Here is an 18,628-nt window from a genome sequence, read left to right as displayed (position 1 = left end):
GAAAAAAAATAACAACTAGTAAAAACTAAACAGCCAGTAAGATGTAGTGGAGGTCCATGAAAAATACCATGTTTCTGTCCCAGTGAAAAGCATAGGCAAGAAAACAGAAGACCTGATCTCCTGCATGCTGTTTAGTTAAGTCAGCGCTGGTGTAGAAAGCTTTGGAAGTTCTTACTGTTTTGAGACACTCATTGTGCCTGCAAACTCTTAAGACTGTTTATTTTCTGTTCCGAGTTGCCATATGACTTTATTTGCTGAATTTTTTTTTTTACTGTATGCTCTGTGTATGTCAGTTAAAAGACATATTCTATTGGTCTCTTGTAGAAATGCGTTGCCCCATCCTCCAGAAACCAGCGGGTGTAATGGTTTTCCCTCCCAGATGTGGGCTGGAGCCTGCCATTTCTGGGACTGTGTGCCAGCTGAGCTGTCCCCAAGGATTCATCTTATCTGGAGCTAGAGAAGAGCTAAGGTGCATTTCATTTGGGAGATGGAGTGCAAACATCCAGGAGGCTCTGTGCAAAGGTAGAGACCAACACAAAATCATTTCTGTTTACACATGTGTGCAGGATTGAAGGGAAATGCACAGCAAGTAACAGTGAGAAAAGGTTTGAACTGTGGAAACCATGATTTAAACAGGCTGTAAGAAGGGTTGCCTGTACTGTTACAGCTTGGCTGTCAGATTTACCTGTAATTTGGAGTAAAAATGTGGAGTTCATAGGTTGCTGAAGTACCATCTTAGACTGCTCATCATTAACTGTCTCTCCTGGGATCCATCTCATAAATCTGTTGTTGGGAAACTGCCTGCTAAAAGGCATGATGTCAGGTAGATTTGAAATTTCAGAGTAGAAGTGAAAGCGCTTATGTTAAGGTAGTCAATATGGAACTCATACTCCTACTAAAACAGCAATTATAATAATACTGTTACTGGTTTAGCACAGGTTTATATAAGTCCTGTTGTTGGAGCAAATTTGTAAACGCCATGTAAACCCTGGCTGACAGGCTATAAAGGGGTGGTTCATTTCAGTTGTCTTTGAACCGACTGTGGCTGTTGACATGCCCTGAGCAGTAGTACACTAGCATTTAGGCCAAAATTGGCTAACACAATTGCACAGGGTATAAAGATGGGCAGAAGATGGTGACGTACATTTCAGTATGGTTCTGCCATGTTTACCCACTTCCTCTAGAAAAGTTATTTGTCCCCTTACATACACACTGAGTTGGAAGGAGTTTGGCTTTGGATTATAGGAGGATAGAAGCAAAGGTGCATTTTGCCTGTGAATACACTGTTCACCTCTTCATGAGCTATTGTGTTCCTAGAACTAATGCTTCCAACCCAAACTGGGGCCCTTACCAGCCACTGAGTGAAAGAACAGTACAGAAAACAGTTACGGCAGTCATCATGCCAGGTCACTGCAGAAACTAAGTTGGGAACTTTTTTCCCTGTAATGGTCAGGAAGATTTTATCCCTCTATTTAAAGATATTATTTCCTACTCTGTGATGTATCACATTGTTTTTCTGAATCTTTTGTGTAAACCTGTGCCAGACCACAGTGTTTATTTGATGGGATCCCAGCACAAGGCTACAAGCTGAAGTGTTTGGACCAAGATAAAGCATCATGGCTTTGGTTCAAGATTTTAGTGCATAAAACCCTAAAATAAGAAGCGCCAAGAAACAGTGAAGATTATTCTACTCTATTAAAAATTAATAGTTGCATTTCAGTTGCTTTCATTCTTGTTATTGTCTGTCTTTATTTTGCTGCCAACATATTTGGCCAGTTCAAAATAGCCATTTTCTTTTTGACTTATTTATTAGTCTTTCTACAGAATTTCACTTTTCAATGGAATTTGCCCCAGCCTGAACACTGTAGTCATGGGAGTGTGAACCATAACTGGTAGTTATATAAAAGAGTGCATTTCTAATAAAAATTTCATCAGAATGGGTTCAGAGGAAGGCAAAATCACTTGTATTTATTGCTTTGCACTCTTAATTACAGAGTTTAATTGCCTGAGTTATGTCTTTACTGGAACTATGTAGTAATAAAAATATAAGCAATACCAGTTCTGAGTTGTTTTAAAGTCTCCTGAGCATAGATGAGTTCAGAGCTGAATGCATCCTTGTCTCATGAGTCTAGAAACCATTTATCAAATAACACCACAGCAATAAAATAACCTTACTACATATGTTTTGGGAGGCCCTGTGCCAGGGAAATGAAGTATTGTAAGTTTGTCTGAGAAACTTGAGGCTTATATGTTGATGGTGATGTTACCCATATTGTACCACCAGTCCTTTGAAACCGTCGAGCATTGTCCATATGTCACAAGAAGACTCTGTTTGTCCTACATAACACCTTGTAGCAGCACCTTATTAAGGAATGTTTCCATCAGCTGCTGACAGAAATCTTGCCATTGTGTTTGAAGCTGGTTACACACCATGCTCCAGGGAAATTGAGAGTCATTACTGTCCAGTTCATAGTACATAGATCATGTCACAAATACCATTTTAATACACAGATTTCCAGAAACGTGTCAGCTGTGTGGGCAGTGAAAGGATAGAGAAGCCACTCCTTTTTAATCAGTATATGTATGTAATAAAGAGATGAATAATAAAAGAAGCCAATTAATTCTGTCTTATTTATTCCTTGGTTTATGGTTACACATAGAAACCAGAGTTTCATTGTACTCATTGGTGTAGAAAAAATACAGCAAAAAGTAGGCAAGAATTGAAAAGGGGCAGAGACAGGAAGTTTGCAAGAATATTTGGGCTTATATTCTAGGCAGCACAAAAAAAACAGTGCTTATAACAAGTTACAGTCTAGCTATCATAGATGTTTTATTTCTATAATCCCACATATAAAACCAGTTTGTCTTTTTCTGGATCAGATATTGAAGCTCCTCAGATTCACTGTCCAGAAGATATTGAGACTGAGACTCTGGAACATCATAACTCTGCTAATATCAGCTGGCAGGTTCCAACAGCTGAGGATAACTCTGGAGATGAGGCAAGTTAAAATCTATACATTTGTACTGGAGTTAGTCTTTATATAGTTATCTATTTCAAGCTGATTTTATGTTCCACTAGATTTTCTTTCTTCTGATAAGCAGGAGTACAAGAAAAATCTGCTGAAAAGTTTGTGTCTTGAGAATTCAGCATTTTCTGTCTTGGGTAGGGTTGTGCAGTCACAGGACACTCTGCATGGTATTTAAGTACATAAAATATCCTATGGTTAATTTATGTGGTCAAAAGAAAGTATGTGCCATGTTTATAAGATGTAGACAGCTGCTTTAAAAATGAGCTCTTAGAATGTGAAGAAGTTTAATAAACTCTTCTCAGAAGGAAGTAAACCAGTTCATTAATCTAAAAGGCTAACAAGAACATACTGTGATAAGCAAAATTTTGTTTCAGTTTACCAAATGAGAAAAAAAAAATCTTATTTTCCTATCCAATGCAAGGTTCAGACATGGGCGTTTGGCTACTATGGGTATCAGAGGTCCAGAAATGGAGTGATATAAGGAAAACTTGCTCCAGAGCTGTTTCATGGAGAGTAACATTCCCTACAGGCTCAGACATGATCAAATTACAGCAACTGAGTGCTTTATCATGAGTCAGCAGAGGAACAGTGACTCTGTGTATGCTTCTAATTTGCTGCAATCATCGGAGTTCTTTACACTTGGAAACTGTGAGCTATCTCAGTAAAAGAGTTTTAAGTTCACACATTTTTTGCTCTAGCATAGCCATAGTCATGTACTGTAGCTCAGCTGGCACAGGGTCATTCACCAGACTAGAAATCAAGTGTCTTATCTCTTAGTTGTAGCTGGTTTGTCAAAGCCAAAGTTGTCAAATAAACTGCTTCATTCATGTGAAACTAGTTCCTTCAAAGAGAACTTCCTTAAGACAGTTTTAATGCATATGAAAGAGACATAGAGAACATGCAAGTGTCATTTACTCCAAATGTAGGGTTCCTTTGCTGTGCCAGAATATTTTGAAGCATCTGTGGGCTATTGACGCACAAGCATATAAAAATTAAAACTGACTATGTAAGTACTTACAGCCCACAACTGTCTGCTCTACTCATCTTCCAGGTCTGCTGCTCTTGCAGCTGGAGAGTTGAACTGTAGACAAAGCAGGTTCTGATCTGGCTTAGTGTGTGTTCGGTGCAATAAGGCAAACAGGAGTTTTCTCAATGCACAGTGCTGTAAATTGCAGTAGTTCAGGTCCAAATACTTACTGAGTAAATCCCAAATAAATAATGAAGGCAATCTTGAGAAGGGAAGCAGGGCACTCTGATATGAAGTCCGCCCTCATTACTTGAAGAGACTATTTACATTAAGAATGAGCAAGTGTGATGTTGAAGGATACTATTTTGTTGCCATTTCTTGAAATATGAGTTCCATGATTACTGACCAGCTTTGTCTTTTTTAAATAACAACTTTTTCTTATAAAAGGTCTCAGTTCATGTTACCCCAGCTTTCATACCACCATTTCTTCTTCCAATTGGTGAAGTTGCCATTACTTACACAGCAACTGATAAGTCAGGCAATGAAGCAAGCTGTACGTTCAGTGTCAAGGTTATTGGTAAGTGCTGGTAAAAATCACTGGAAAAGAATCTGCTGTGGTTGAAGCCCTCTAACTTTGTGCAGAAAGAGGCTGTAAGTCACTGTGGCCTTTATGTGTGCACACATAAGCCCAGGAGTAATACCATCTCCATAAACTCTTTGCTGATCTTTATTGTGTTGTCACTTACTGCCTTCATCATACTTTTTTCTTTTCTTCTTGAAAGACTCCAACAAAGTTTTCAAGTTTCCCACACATTGCTGATGCAAATCATTGTTCAGGTATTTCTGTCAGACAGTTGTGCTGTTCAGTAGTCCTGTTAAAACAAGGTTTGCTCTGTAGAAAGCAAATAGAATGCAGAAACCATGAGTTCAGCAGAATTAGTTTTGTCCATTCCCTTGCCATATGCCAATAGCAGCAGTTTACGCTTCTAACTGTTATATGTATACGTGCATCTAACTGTTATATCTTCTGTTGCAAACTTAAAACTGCTGTTTACCTGAATTCTTCTGATTGTAGATTTCATTTGAGTATGGTGACAGTTCAGTAAGCTAATGTCATGCCATCCCTTCAAATTCTGCAGATGCAGAACCACCTGTAATTGACAGATGCAGATCTCCACCACCCATGCAAACAGTAGAGAATGAGTACCCAGCAACATGGGAAGAGCCACAATTTTCAGACAATTCAGGTGAGGTGAAGCACCTGAAAACATGCATGCAACAGAGGAAAGCTAGGGAACTCCAACCTGTTTACCTTGGATCACATGGGAATTTAGGATTTTTTGAGGTTTTTTTCACTCACTTGGTTTAAGAACACATAATTTGGAAGACAAGCTATCATTTCCTTCTCCAGTTGTCAAGGTTGGGTGTCAGGAATCCTCTTTTACTTACTGACGATTTAAGTTGTCTTTCAACTCTCGTAGGTGCTCCACTGACTGTCACTAGGACTCATGCACCTGGAAGTCTCTTTCCCAAAGGAGAAACAACAGTTCAATATACAGCTGTGGATCCCTCTGGTAATAACAGGACATGTGAGATCCACATTGTCATCAAAGGTTTGTTGTCTTAGTCTTCTGGTCAAGGATGTATAGCATTGTTTTAACTGAGCATCATAAAGGATGCAGTGCTGCTTCACTTTTTCATTTAGCCTCCACTTTTTCATTTAGTTATTCCAGTTTTAGTTTGGAGTAAAGAAGGCAGACAGGATATTTGTTAGTACCCGCAAATAAATTGTCTGAAGGCTGAAGCAGTACAGCAGTGAATGTGGTCCTATAAATTCAAATTAGGTATAAAAGTGCTGGAATTATGGTTCATTAAGCAGTAAATTGATCCATTTTTTTTCTCAGTGACAGATGTATGAAATGAATTAATAGGTGTTACTGATGTCTTACTTCAAATTTGTAGTTAAAAAGGAAAATTTTATGAAAATTGTTCTGTAATTACCTACAAATATTGTAGCAGATACTAGAACACTTTTCAGATTTTAGAAGCTGTCCATACTTATAGATATGCTGGTGCATTTGTGTTTCTTGCACAGACACCTTTTCCCAACAATTCACTTTCTTCTTTAAAGGCCAAACAATAATTTGGCAGATGAATGAATAAGGATGAAAATTCTACTTCATCTCTGTCATGTACTGCCTATCTCTCAGTCAGACAGCTGTATAAAGAAGTCTCTTAGTGAAACGAGATTTTAAAGTCATGCAGACTGGAACTTTGGTAATAGCTTTTAGAAAGGGTAAGTTGCAAATGAATATGCTTATTCTGATTTGTTGTAAATCTTAGCAAGAACAAGACCGTGTTCTTCTTGCCTGAAATTGGCATTATTTCATGTTCTACACCACCTCAGGCTTTTTGTGCTTCAGTGTTTGTGACATGTTTTCAGACGTTAACAGTCTCCTTCATGACTGGCCTGTAGAATAAATCATAACTGAGATTTTGCAGTCAGTCCCTCCTAAGGTGATTCTGAGAAGTCCATGTGTTGTTGCAGTAGTGCAGAATGTTTTGTTTCAGAATTCAAGATGTAATATACGTTACTAGAATTCATTGTATGAAAGTTCGTGTGAAAATTTAATGTTTTGTATTATTTTAATAAGTAAGTGCTTGAGCATGCACCTATGCAGAAGAAGTACTGAAAGGTTTGGGTCTTGCATTTCTGAGGTTTTTTTCATTTCTCATACATAACAGATTTTTTAAGTCTTCATGTTGCTGGATCTTAAATTCTAGTGGCAGAGTTTGAGATTAGTTTAGCAGTAGCCTGACCCTGTCTTAATGGAAGTAACAAATAATACTTCACAGACTCAACAGAGGCAAGATCAGGTTGATACTGGGTACATCTGGAAATCCTATCAGTGCTATTTTCCTCTTTGCTTACTTACTTCATTTATCAATATATAAATCTTTGTATTTTTCATAGGTTCTCCCTGTGAAATCTACTTTGAGCCTGTGAATGGTGATTTTATATGCACATCAGATGAAGTGGGAGTTAATTGCACATTGCACTGTGCAGAGGGTTATAGCTTGTCAGAAGGATCGAGTGTAAACTACTATTGTGCATATGAGGATGGTGTCTGGAAGCCACCCTATTCTCCAGAGTGGCCTGGCTGCTCTTGTAAGTCTTACTGTTGCTAAGTCTGCAACTTATCAAGCACTATGTTTAATGAGGAAGTAAATGAAAATATCTTCAAAATTATGACTTTATTTAATGATAACAAATCTTCTCTATTCTTTGCCTCCAAATTGTTACAATTATTATGAAAGAATGCCTGGAAGTCCCTAAATGTATTATTGCAGAAGCTGTTTCAAACACAAAAATAGCAGTGAATTTGAATTCTGGAAATGACAAAATAATAAAAATGACGAAGTAGGCAAGGTTTGTCATTATTTTGAATTGGTATTTGAAACAGGTTGCTTATAAACACTAACAGTATCTTTTCAAAGGGAATTTCAACAGTGTTTGCAATTCATTGATCCAAATGCACAATGCATGCTGTACATACATATCTAATTATCACCAAATCAGAAACATTTTGGTATTTTGTCTGAGGTGGACACATGCAAAACTGTGGAATTATTCCAGCTTTGGCGACATTTTAATAATAAATGTATTAGAACTACATATGAAGCCAGTCTTGGCACCACTTTGCATCCAGTTCTTTCAGAGTGGATTTCTTGGTTTCAGCAAACATTTCCTATGAGCAAATGAGAGTTATGTTTTAGATTAGAGCTATGTATCAACATAAAGTCCATAACTTGGACACTTAGGAACTTTGAGTTGCTTAAATTCTGGATGAGAATTTTTCATATTTAGCAGCATTTGTAGTAGGACTTCTAATATTTATTGCTTCTCCTTCAGCAAAAAGGAAGTACAAAGTTTAGTTGACAGCACACAAGTTTCTTCTATTAAGAAAATGCTAAAGTAGATATATGACAGACCTTTTTTGAAATGTGTGTCAGCTTTCCCATTAAATTAGATTCCTGCCAAAGGGCCATATTCAGCTTCACTGGCTAAGGTATGAGTGATCCATTTAGGTTGCTAATTTAAAGACAATGCTTCTTAGTTTAGTGTATTCCAGTTTTGAGCCTGAATAATCTTGCTTTTAGCTCTGAAACTTTTGCACTGACCAGTAAAAATTTATTTTTCCAATATTTTTCAGTAAATCGTTTTGCAAACCATGGGTTCAAATCTTTTGAGATGCTCTACAAAGCAACACGATGTGACGACAACAATCTTCTAAATAGATTTACTGATGCATTCCAAAGCGCACTTGGTAAAATGGTAGGTTAGTAAATACTCCTTCCTTTCATGTACCTTTAAATGTACCTTTAAAAACACACCATTTAAAAAATGTGCTTTTCCCAGTTTACTGATTTCATAGAAGGAAAATACAACAGAAACCTGTAATGAAATCTGTGCTTCTTCAGAAGATGACAAGTCTCCTTTAAAAATAAAGATGGTTCTCTGGCATTTTAATGTAATTTAGTTCAGTCTTCAGTGTGGGGTTATATAGAATAGAATTCTTAGAATTCTATATATCCCCAAGTAGCTTAGAGACCTGGCACTCACAGATTTTTATTAAGCTTCCGAAGAGAACCTTTGCAGTTTTGAAAACCCCAGTCAATTGTTGCCTAAGTCAGTGTTGTTTGCCTTGTTTCTTGCCTCCCTTCCAACAGACAAATCTTGGCTGGTTTTATTTTTGTTCCTTTCCCCTGACAGCCAGCTACTACCAGGTTCCAGTGCTTGGACTATGACTGTTGGCAAGCAAAAGATAACAAGGGAAAAATGCTTAGTGAGCTGACCAAGCAATTCCATCATAATGCAACAAAACTGTAAGAACAGTCAGAAAAGCTGTGTTGAATATGCCTATGCCTATTCCCAAGAATTTTAAATTCTAATAGAGATCTGAAAAGGGGGATGGAATCAGCAAGAGCCATCTTTCCAATGAAAATTGATATGGAAAGAAAACAGAGCAATTTCAAAACATGACCTAGAGCCCAACTTGCTTGAAACCTGTCTGGAAAAAGCAAGAAATACAGATCTTATCAAAAGTCATGCATTTGCATGTTCTGATTTAATCTCCACTCCTTTTGTGTAGTATGAGAAAAAATCAGCAATTCCAGAAGGGTTCTGTTGAATTTTCTGTTCCACGGTTTCTGTCCTTCTGAGACAACTTGCCCTGTCTCCTGAGGCTACTTGGTGGAATGGATTAGCCCCTTTCTATGAGTAGGGAGAGGTGGAGATGAAGAAATATGGTTTGAAAGCTAGAAACAGTGACAGCATTGCTTAAACCTGACAGAATTACGAGTTACGTAGCTGGAAAAACCACAGATGTTTTCAAATGTGTGAGCTCATCTGTCGCCTTCAACAGCAAGAAACAAGCCTGAACTTAGTTCTGTATTTTGGGATTTCACATGCAAGAGTGGTTAACTGAATAGATGTCTTATTTTATAAGAAAGATCTTGTATAACAAAGAGCTTATTTGCCTACAGGCTGCCCGCTTATTTCTCAGATGTCTCAATAGAACATACTTCTTTCAGCCGACCTTGCCAGGGCTGGAAGAGACATTAAAGGGGAAATCCAGTGTCACTGGTTGAAACAGTGCTTTACATTGTAACTAGAAGTTTCTATACGTTCCAGGAGGAGGATTTGTGGGTTTATTTTTTTAATATTATTCTTTTTTATGTTGGAAGGTCCCGTCATTCTGTAATGATGTTGATGATATTGACTGCAGATTGGAAGATCAGACACAGAAACATTGCTTGGAATATAATTATGATTACGAAAATGGATTTGCCATTGGTAATTATTGATTGTATAGACTCTTAGCCATTCAGGTTTAATGCAGCATAGTTCCTTTTGTTCTGAAGTAGGCAACATGTTGTGTGAAATACTTTTTGAAAATAACAATAGGGCCCTTAAGATAGTAAGCAATTACATAATAGGTTTTATAACAACATTGTGGACCTTTTTGCTGTCTAGTTTTGGTACTGCTTCCTATACAGTATAGAGGGAAAATGTACTGAGATGCCTCATGATGGAGGGTGGGGAGAAGCATACACACACACTGTCCTACAAACCTGCTTGGTTAGCCTAGAGGAAAGCAAATTTTTAGAAACACACAGTTTCAAAACAAAATACTGCAAAAGTAAAATAGGTGGTTCTAGAGATTGTTAAGAAAATGAGGACCATCCTTGATGCTTGGTCCAATCAACAGAGAAGCCTTACAATGTAAAGCTATACAAGCTTAAGTTTGCTCATTAGCTGTGAAATTACTTCCGGTATCCAAGGGCAAATTTTGCAGGATGACTGCAGCTGTATCAGAGTGAAAGCTTTGACAGTCCTAGTGTTTGTTCTCACTTTGCCTTATGCCAAGTAACTTGTCATTTTCAATTCATCTTTAAACAGGTTAGTGTCCATGTTGTACTGCTGCTGTCCTTGGCATTTCTGAGTCCCTTGGGGGTGCTCAGAGCAGAAAGGCTAAACACAGATAACTTATGTTACCTATCTTGGCAGGAAGCATTTTGGCAGATCAACATCAGAATACATACATAGGACTGTGGCTCTTTCACACGTTTATAGTGGAGGTGCTTGTTAAAATCTTCCTGCTTCTTCCTGTCCCCTTCTAGACATGCTTCACTGAGTTTGAGAGCACATTTGTTTGTAATCAGACATGGGGGGCCTGGGTGTCTAGTTTGCAGCTGTCATCAGACTAGGGATGAATACTGATGACAGCTGGAACTAATTTGTAGAGGCACTTGGAGGAAACAGTGTTGAGGACGTGGGATGTAGGGTCCTGTTCTTTTCTTGTTCGTGTAAGCCAACACTGTTGCAGTTTTTCTGGAGTTTCACATGATTATAGGCTGGGCAGGCAGATGAGAACTCTGATCATAAGTGACAGCAGTTTAGAAAACTAGTTGTGCAATACTTGCACAGTATTAACCACGAAACTTGTCCCCAGTTTCCATGGTATATTAACTATAATTTGCTTGTATTTACTATAATTTAGGTGACTGCTAACAGATAATTGGCAGAACTTTCTTCTATCTTCATGGTTTTAAAAATAGAGCTAGATCAATGAAATAGACCGTGATTTTATAATTTAGTCATTGCAAAAAGGTAGATTATGTACAGAAACAACTGTTTCTGTTTGAAAGCATGTCATAGGTGAGGGATATTTTAGGAGTGAATTTGACTCACCATGTAAAATAGGAAATGCCTGTATGTAGACTATAAATATATAAGGTGATGATGATACCAGCCTTTTCTGAGAGGACAGGAAATGGTAGAACTACTCAGGAGTTGTGAGAAGATGCAGTGGAGACATAGCATAGGCCATGGTGGCTGTCATTGATCAGGAAGAGGAAGAGAGGAATATGGATATGTTTAAGAAGATGTTGCTGGCAGCAGAAGGTGCATGAAAGACAGGAAGGGAAAGAATTGTAACTTGTAACTTTGATAGCAGTATGTCTTTAAAGCTTTGTCAACTGCACAAGGTTCAGGATCTCTAGGATATCAGTTAGGAGTGGGACTGGTTTTTCCTATTTTCTTTAGTCAGAATGCTAGTAAATAGGCACTTGTGCAGAGGCAAAGCCAGCACATATTGTCTGGAACTTCAGACAGGCCCAGTTCTGTTGTGGATATATTTTTTGAAATAAGTATAGGCACTTATTTTCCACATGATGTTTCTTCTTTTCTGTTTTTTCTTAATGTCTCACAGGACCTGCTGGTTGGGGGGCAGCAAACCAGCTGGATTATTCTTATGATGATTTTATTGATGTAGCACAAGAAGACTTCTCCAGGCATCTCTCTGATTCTGTAAAGGCAGCACCTGCTCGAGTCAAAAGGCATAAGCTGAATGTTCCAATGACCGACCATAAAATCAAGTTAATATTTAACATCACAGGTGAAAGAAGTCAAAATATTGTCCTTCTCCTATTCCTTCTCCTTAAAAAACATGTTTTTAATACATTCAGTAGAACAGCCTTCTGTTCACAAAGCCTGCTGGAGATGTCAGGTTTTGGAGACATACATAGCCCCATTTTATCATAGACCTTTTGTTTGGTGGAAAGATTGCAGTCTTATATTCATGGAGACCATTTGCACATGGTCTGCTTTCCATTTGCTACTGGCAAGCTTGAGTGTTACACTCTTGATATTCTCCAGCATGCACTGAAAGTGCTGACTGCAAAATCTGTGTGCTTTTTGTGTTTTCTGTTTATATTCCAGCTAGCGTGCCACTGCCTGATGAAAGGAATGATACATTGGAACTGGAAAACCAGCGACGGCTCCTTAAAACTCTGGAGACAATCACAAACAGGCTGAATAGGACTCTCAATAAGGAGCCCATGTATTCTTTTCAGTTTGCATCCGAAGTCATTGTAGCTGACAGCAACACTCTGGAGACTGAGAAAGCCTTTCTTTTCTGCCGGCCTGGTTCTGTGCTGAGGGGGAGAATGTGTGGTAAGCCAGATGATTTGTTCCTTGCATGTATTCAGAATCATTTTGAAAAGCTAAGTTTTAGAAGATGTATGCAGAAGGTTATGGTTTGACACAGTTCAGTGCTTATGGTCTCTTGGAACAATAAACTGCAAAAATGCTTTGTGCAGTTTGACTTCCAAAGGATATTTTTGTTCCTAACCAAGGTCTGTGGAAAAAAGACACTTCTGTACACGTGATTCCAGTCCCATAGGGAAATCAGGCATGTCCACACTTGGTGATACAGAGGAAGATAGTGCTTGGTATGTAGTCTTTTAGTGCTATTAGTCTTGTGGGTGATGTGTAGCTAAGATAGGGAATTGGATTCCATTTCCTGTGCATAATGAAATCTTTGCAGTTTCCAGAGATACCCCATTTGCTGAGGAACAGAGTCACATTTCAGATAAACAGGGTTTGACTAAATAGGAACTTGAGGCAAGGCAAGAATATGATTGTGCACTCTGAGGGGAACCTTATGTTTCCAACATTACAGTCAACTGCCCTTTGGGTACCTATTACTCACTGGAGCATCACACCTGTGAAAGCTGCTGGACTGGATCCTACCAAGATGAGGAAGGGCAGCTGGAATGCAAAAGTTGTCCCTCTGGTAGCTCTACTGAATATCTACATTCTAGGAGCATCTCTGAATGCAAAGGTGAGAACTTTGTTTTCTTCAGGCAGCCACTTCTGAACACCTCACTTGTTGTACAGGTAAATTAAAAAAATCCAGGTTTTCACCACTGCTGTGGCATAGAGGATGCCTGGGCAGGTGTTTTAAGAAGAGCTGGCCTCTGAAGCTTCGCTTCATTTCTGTCTTCTTTCTGTGAGATTCTGCAGGGACTAACACACTTAAAATCATGCTGGTTTTGTCCTTGCAAGCCTCCCCATCCTATCATGATCAAAGATAAAATACTTGCATCCTACACTGCAGTGCTGGGGCACTGAGCACCTCAGCACCACTCTCTCTTTGTGACTTGCTCTGAAAAAGAAGTTCCTATTTTTATTTCGTGCTTATTGTCTTATCATTAATTTGGTGATTAAAAATGAGTAATTGGATTGCAATAAATCATTTGTAAAGCTGATTGGAAGAGAACTAACTGGTCAATGATTCGCAATTAATTTTTTGCTCTTTGCACCAATTAGATGCTTCAGAGTAAACTCTTGAAATAAAAGCCCCTGTGGTGTGTATTGTGATTTTGAATCATCTTCTAGGAATCAAGAGCAATGTCTCCTGTTGGACATTGCTTAATCTTTATCAATTCTGCCTTATAGCTCAGTGCAAGCAGGGAACATATTCACCTAATGGTCTTGAGATCTGTGAAACTTGTCCACTTGGCACATATCAGCCAGCATTTGGATCCAGGAATTGTATCTCTTGCCCAGAAAAAACATCAACAGTAAAAAGAGGTGCAGTGGATGTCTCAGCTTGCGGAGGTTTGTAACAAAAAGGGCTATGAATTTTTTTAATTCTAAAAATTTCTAAATGTTGTTTAAAGATCAGCTAAGGTAATCCAGTTCATCTGCCTGAGATTAAATTATGCTTTTGGTTAAGTGGGGACCAAACAGCATTTCCCAGCAAAATTTCCTGATACCCTGATTATTTCAAATGCCCTCCTTTTGATTTCCAAGATGGATTCTTATCTAACGATTAATAAAATAAGATACATGATGGGTACCTAGAAGAAAATAAAACCTTTTCCTTTACAGAAGAGAAAGGTAATGATAGGATGTTTGTCACTATTATCTCCAAAGAACTTCCATATCTTCTGTACAAAAATACTGAATTTTAACACAGTGTGTTAAGGAAAGGAAGTTGCATATGAAAGCTTCCCATAGAATAGCAAAAGGAATAGACAGAAATAGTTCCCAGGTATTTCCGTAGTTCTTTGGGAACCACATGTCACCTAGCAGCACAATTTAAATAATCATCTCCTAAAGTCATGAATAATTCTTGGCAGGTTTCATCATATTCCTTTAAGTCTGAGGAGGGACTATGAAGGGAGGAGAGAAAATGGTCAGAAAGAGATGGAGGGAGGTAAGGTGAGAGTGCAAGTGATCACTCAAAAATTGTCCTTTTTTTCTTGCAGTACCGTGTGTTGCAGGCGAGTTCTCTCGTACAGGTTTGACACCATGCTACCCTTGTCCCAGAGACTACTATCAACCAGACCCGGGAAAGTCCTACTGCTTGTCTTGTCCCTTTTATGGAACAACAACTGTCATTGGTGCCAGATCCATCACGGATTGTTCAAGTAAGCCAAATTACCTCTGCTGGACAAAGTGAATACAGGACACACCAAAAGGATGGCCAGCAGTAGCCTCAATAGGAAACATCCCACTTAATCTACTAACAAATGTAGACTTTCCATTTCAACCAGTGAGGTTCACAGGTGGTTTTGCCTACTGGTGGGCCTTCACGTTATGTGGAAGTGACTGTGTGATACACACTAAGGCTCAGTAACAGATAGATATATATATATATACGTAGAGAGAGAGAGACAGATATAAAAAGAGTGTGTATACACACACACACATATTGTATAGGTATCCTACATATATACACTCTAAATATATATATACACAAATATTAATATGCATATATGTGTATAAGTATGCATAAAATATGTTTTATATGGACACACACATATATGTGTTTTAGAAATATATCTGCTTAGAAATACACACTAGTATAAATGTATTTAAAATACTATGTGACTACTGTAAATTTTGCGCTTTTTTTCCCCAGAAACTCAGGGGTTTTCTGCAGATTTTTAGATGCATTACTAACATGCAATTATTATGCCCTCTTGTCATACATTGTTATTAAGGGATCTTGTTATTACATTGTTATTAACAGCATGTTCATATCTTTCCTCTTTAGGTTTTGGCTCTACTTTTTCAGCAGCTGAGGAAAGTGTAATGATGGTACCAGCCTCTCCAGAAAATATCAGCAAGCAGTACAAAGTCAGCAGTCAGGCAAGGACAACATAGATTTTCCAGTGTTAGCTCAAATGAAAGAAAGAGTGCCTTATGCAGCAGTAAATGACTAAGGCCTTTTTAAATGTAATTGTTATGCTGTCTGTATTTCCTGAAGAGATGATGGTGATGGTCTTGAGGGGAACACTCAAACTCTTTCTGTAATCATGAAAAAAGAAGCACTTTCACTGAACAAAGGAGGCTGCATGAACTATTGGCAATCTTCAGTTCTGGACTTGAAACTTCACCTGATGTATGAAATATTTAACATGCTTAGAAAAGAAGTATAAACTCCATGGAGGAGATTCAGCCACTATGTAAAAACGTAGTTTGACCACACTCAGTCATCTGATGTTTTCATATGCTGAATTTCAGGAAATGCTACCAGACAACAGGTCCCAGTTGTAAAATCTTTGTTTTGCTTAGTGCAACATAGATACACTTAGAGGAGGCAAGCAGAGCTTCCTTCTGCTGTGAGTACCTCTTTTGAAATACAGGTGGGTCCTCATGTGAAACTACCCAAGTGACAATGTTTGCCAGAGATGCTCCTTTAAACCCACCATCTCCCTCCCAGTGTGTAACTCTTGACTACTTTGGTTGAATCTGAAGTTAGGATATTGTGTGAAGAGGAGCAAAGTTGGCTGATAATAAATTTGGCTTGATCCATTATATCACATATGGACAGGCACAAGCTGATCTCCTGTGGTTTTAGTAAGCCCTGTTTACTCAAAGGGTTTGCTGAATTCAGGTTTGCTACATTAGAAAAAATAACGTCACACAGTAAAGTTCCCTACCAGCTCGCCTGATGAGCAGTAGGAAGTGAATAGCTGGTGTAAAAGGATATGGAGAACTCTCATATAAATATAGCATAATATGGGAACTGCAGTGATCACATTTGACTAAGTAAAAGGTCATTTTTAAATAATAATTCAGATTTCTATTATTTTTCTCTGAAAAAAAAGAAGATAGTTGATGTGAGGAAAGTCAAAGAGGAAGACATAGAAGTTAATGCCAGTGACTTTTTTTTCTAGCTTTCTAAAGTGACTGTTAGGGGGTGTCAGACTACTTTTTTCCACCTGTATTTCCACCTTTACTGTAATTGCATGATTCTTGCCTTTGACAGGTCTTTCATGAGTGTTTCCTGGAACCCTGCCACAACAATGGGACATGCAAACAATTGGGAAGTGGATATATGTGCATATGCCCACTTGGATATACAGGTAAAAAACTGAGAAGCAGATGAATGAGCTAACATGTCTCCATGCACTTGACATGGGCAAGAATAAGGGAGCAAAACATCTCAGTGCAAGAGTACGTCCTAACTAACTGGAATATCCATCATAGATTTAACATACATTAGTATTAAGAAAACAAATTGTCCCTCACGCTGTCACTGAATTATAGAGTGTTTAGCAGAAAAGGATTTTGAACGGTGTTTGTTTTAGTAGAGTTAGTGAATTTGAAAAGCCGATCACTTGGTAATATTTGATAATTAGCAAAAGCTGAAAATTTGCGCTCTAAATACCTACCACCAGATCTGCCTATACTTCTCTTCAGTGTTATTTTCCCAGTTCCTCCAAAGCAAATAACTTACTATTCAACTACTGTCAAGAAGTGATCTCTGTTACTTGTGGTAGATACTAAGTGCCACTGTCTGGAACTAATCAGTCTGTTGCCCAATGTGCATGATACCTTTCTAATAATATTTTATCTCAGGTGTGTGTTAAAACACAATCTAAAGAGAATCTAAGTAAAACTGCATGTCTGGTAATGCATGCAATTAATCAGTCATGTTTTTTCTACATTAATAGTCATGACTTCCACATTTCTGAACAATTTCAGGTTTTCTCTGCCTGTTCTCAATCCTCATTTTGCATTCTAGGCTTGAAATGTGAAACAGCAGTTGATGAGTGTAAGTCATCTCCTTGTCGCAACAATGGGATGTGTAAAGATGCCATTGGGACCTTTATTTGCCATTGCCAACCAGGCTTTTCAGGTAGCTTTTTTCACTTCATAGCTCTTCTTCAGACTGGCATTGTTTCTGTGCCAAGTAGATAACAGAAAACACAAAGGCTGTGTAATTACACATCCTTGGAACTATAACACGAAAGCAAGCTGATATACAGGTTAGAGAAATGTTCTGCTGTGAATAGGTTTTGAAACAAAAGGATGAGCATTCAGGGATAGTCTTTGTGCATGCATGTGTGTGCATGTATACTTCTGTTTTGTGACATTTCTGGTCTGAAGGAAAAAAAAAAAAGGGAATGAAGTTTAGGGAATTAGTAAATACTCTCAGGGAAAATGCTTCTGAGACTGAATATGGCCTGACTAGGCAAAGCTTTTACGCAGTTGCTTTACTGCAGCCCTATGAGTAAGTGAATGGTCTTTTTTCTTAGTGTTTTTTTATTCTCACCTTTACTTACCTTGAGGTTACTGAAATCTATGGGAAACTGACATGCTTGAGTATGTTACCACAACAGCACCTAATCTCTAAATATTGAAATAAACCATTGAGGAGATAATTTTGTGTGGTTAAAATGAAAAAAGCCTCACATTTTCCACTAGAAATTATCTCCCTCATTCTTCATGTTTATGGCTATACATTGATCAACAGTAGCACTTACTGGATATTTATTAAACTTTATGAAGACAAACCGTGGGTTTCTTACCTTTCGGATCACATCTCAATAACACAGATGATCTCTGTAGAAGTTCAAAGTAGTGCAGTCAAACATGGAATTTTATCACCTGCTCTCAGTCGCCTTTTGTTATACAAGCAGTTTGGTGCTGTTCTGTCTTCTGCATTCAGTCATTGCAGCATGCAGACCTTGTCTTGATCATGCCTTATAACCCTTGCTGTTTGAAGGTCTCCTGTGTGAGGAAGATGTAAATGAATGTAGCTCCAGTCCGTGTTTGAATGGAGGCCACTGTGTTGATGGAGAGAACAGTTACCGCTGCACTTGTGCAAAAGGGTTCACAGGTACACCTTTTTGTGTTTAATTCAGCCTTCACTCTTTCTGACCAAAAAAGATGTCTTCCTACCCTGTCCAAAGTATTTTCATCTCATTGCTATGTATTGCATATGTATTGCATATGTTATGCATTGACATAGATGTGATAGATTCT

At 38.2% G+C, this 18,628-nt stretch overlaps 1 protein-coding gene across 3 annotated transcripts in view; it reads left to right on the top strand.

The window, feature by feature from the left end:
- The window catches only part of SVEP1 (sushi, von Willebrand factor type A, EGF and pentraxin domain containing 1), a 131,106-nt gene that overhangs the window by 57,481 nt on the left and 54,997 nt on the right, over positions 1 to 18,628 (top strand). For all 3 annotated transcript variants that reach the window (XM_061455121.1, XM_061455120.1, XM_061455122.1), the window contains exons 7-23: positions 325 to 522; positions 2,881 to 2,999; positions 4,444 to 4,573; positions 5,136 to 5,243; positions 5,478 to 5,609; positions 6,971 to 7,165; positions 8,211 to 8,332; positions 9,745 to 9,853; positions 11,772 to 11,957; positions 12,281 to 12,514; positions 13,023 to 13,184; positions 13,802 to 13,963; positions 14,617 to 14,778; positions 15,408 to 15,502; positions 16,626 to 16,722; positions 17,385 to 17,498; positions 18,369 to 18,482. In XM_061455121.1, the coding sequence (XP_061311105.1) occupies positions 325 to 522; positions 2,881 to 2,999; positions 4,444 to 4,573; positions 5,136 to 5,243; positions 5,478 to 5,609; positions 6,971 to 7,165; positions 8,211 to 8,332; positions 9,745 to 9,853; positions 11,772 to 11,957; positions 12,281 to 12,514; positions 13,023 to 13,184; positions 13,802 to 13,963; positions 14,617 to 14,778; positions 15,408 to 15,502; positions 16,626 to 16,722; positions 17,385 to 17,498; positions 18,369 to 18,482 (2,439 nt within the window). The remainder of the gene's footprint in view (positions 1 to 324; positions 523 to 2,880; positions 3,000 to 4,443; positions 4,574 to 5,135; positions 5,244 to 5,477; positions 5,610 to 6,970; positions 7,166 to 8,210; positions 8,333 to 9,744; positions 9,854 to 11,771; positions 11,958 to 12,280; positions 12,515 to 13,022; positions 13,185 to 13,801; positions 13,964 to 14,616; positions 14,779 to 15,407; positions 15,503 to 16,625; positions 16,723 to 17,384; positions 17,499 to 18,368; positions 18,483 to 18,628) is intronic.

This window comes from Pezoporus flaviventris, unplaced genomic scaffold (genome assembly GCF_033815535.1).
Source record: "Pezoporus flaviventris isolate CSIRO_AGI_PZ_B2104156 unplaced genomic scaffold, CSIRO_AGI_Pfla_v1 ptg000018l, whole genome shotgun sequence".
Classification (NCBI taxonomy): Eukaryota; Metazoa; Chordata; class Aves; order Psittaciformes; family Psittacidae; genus Pezoporus; species Pezoporus flaviventris.
The sequence above is the reverse complement of the archived record's forward strand: the minus strand, read 5'-3'. Positions and strand labels throughout refer to the sequence as shown.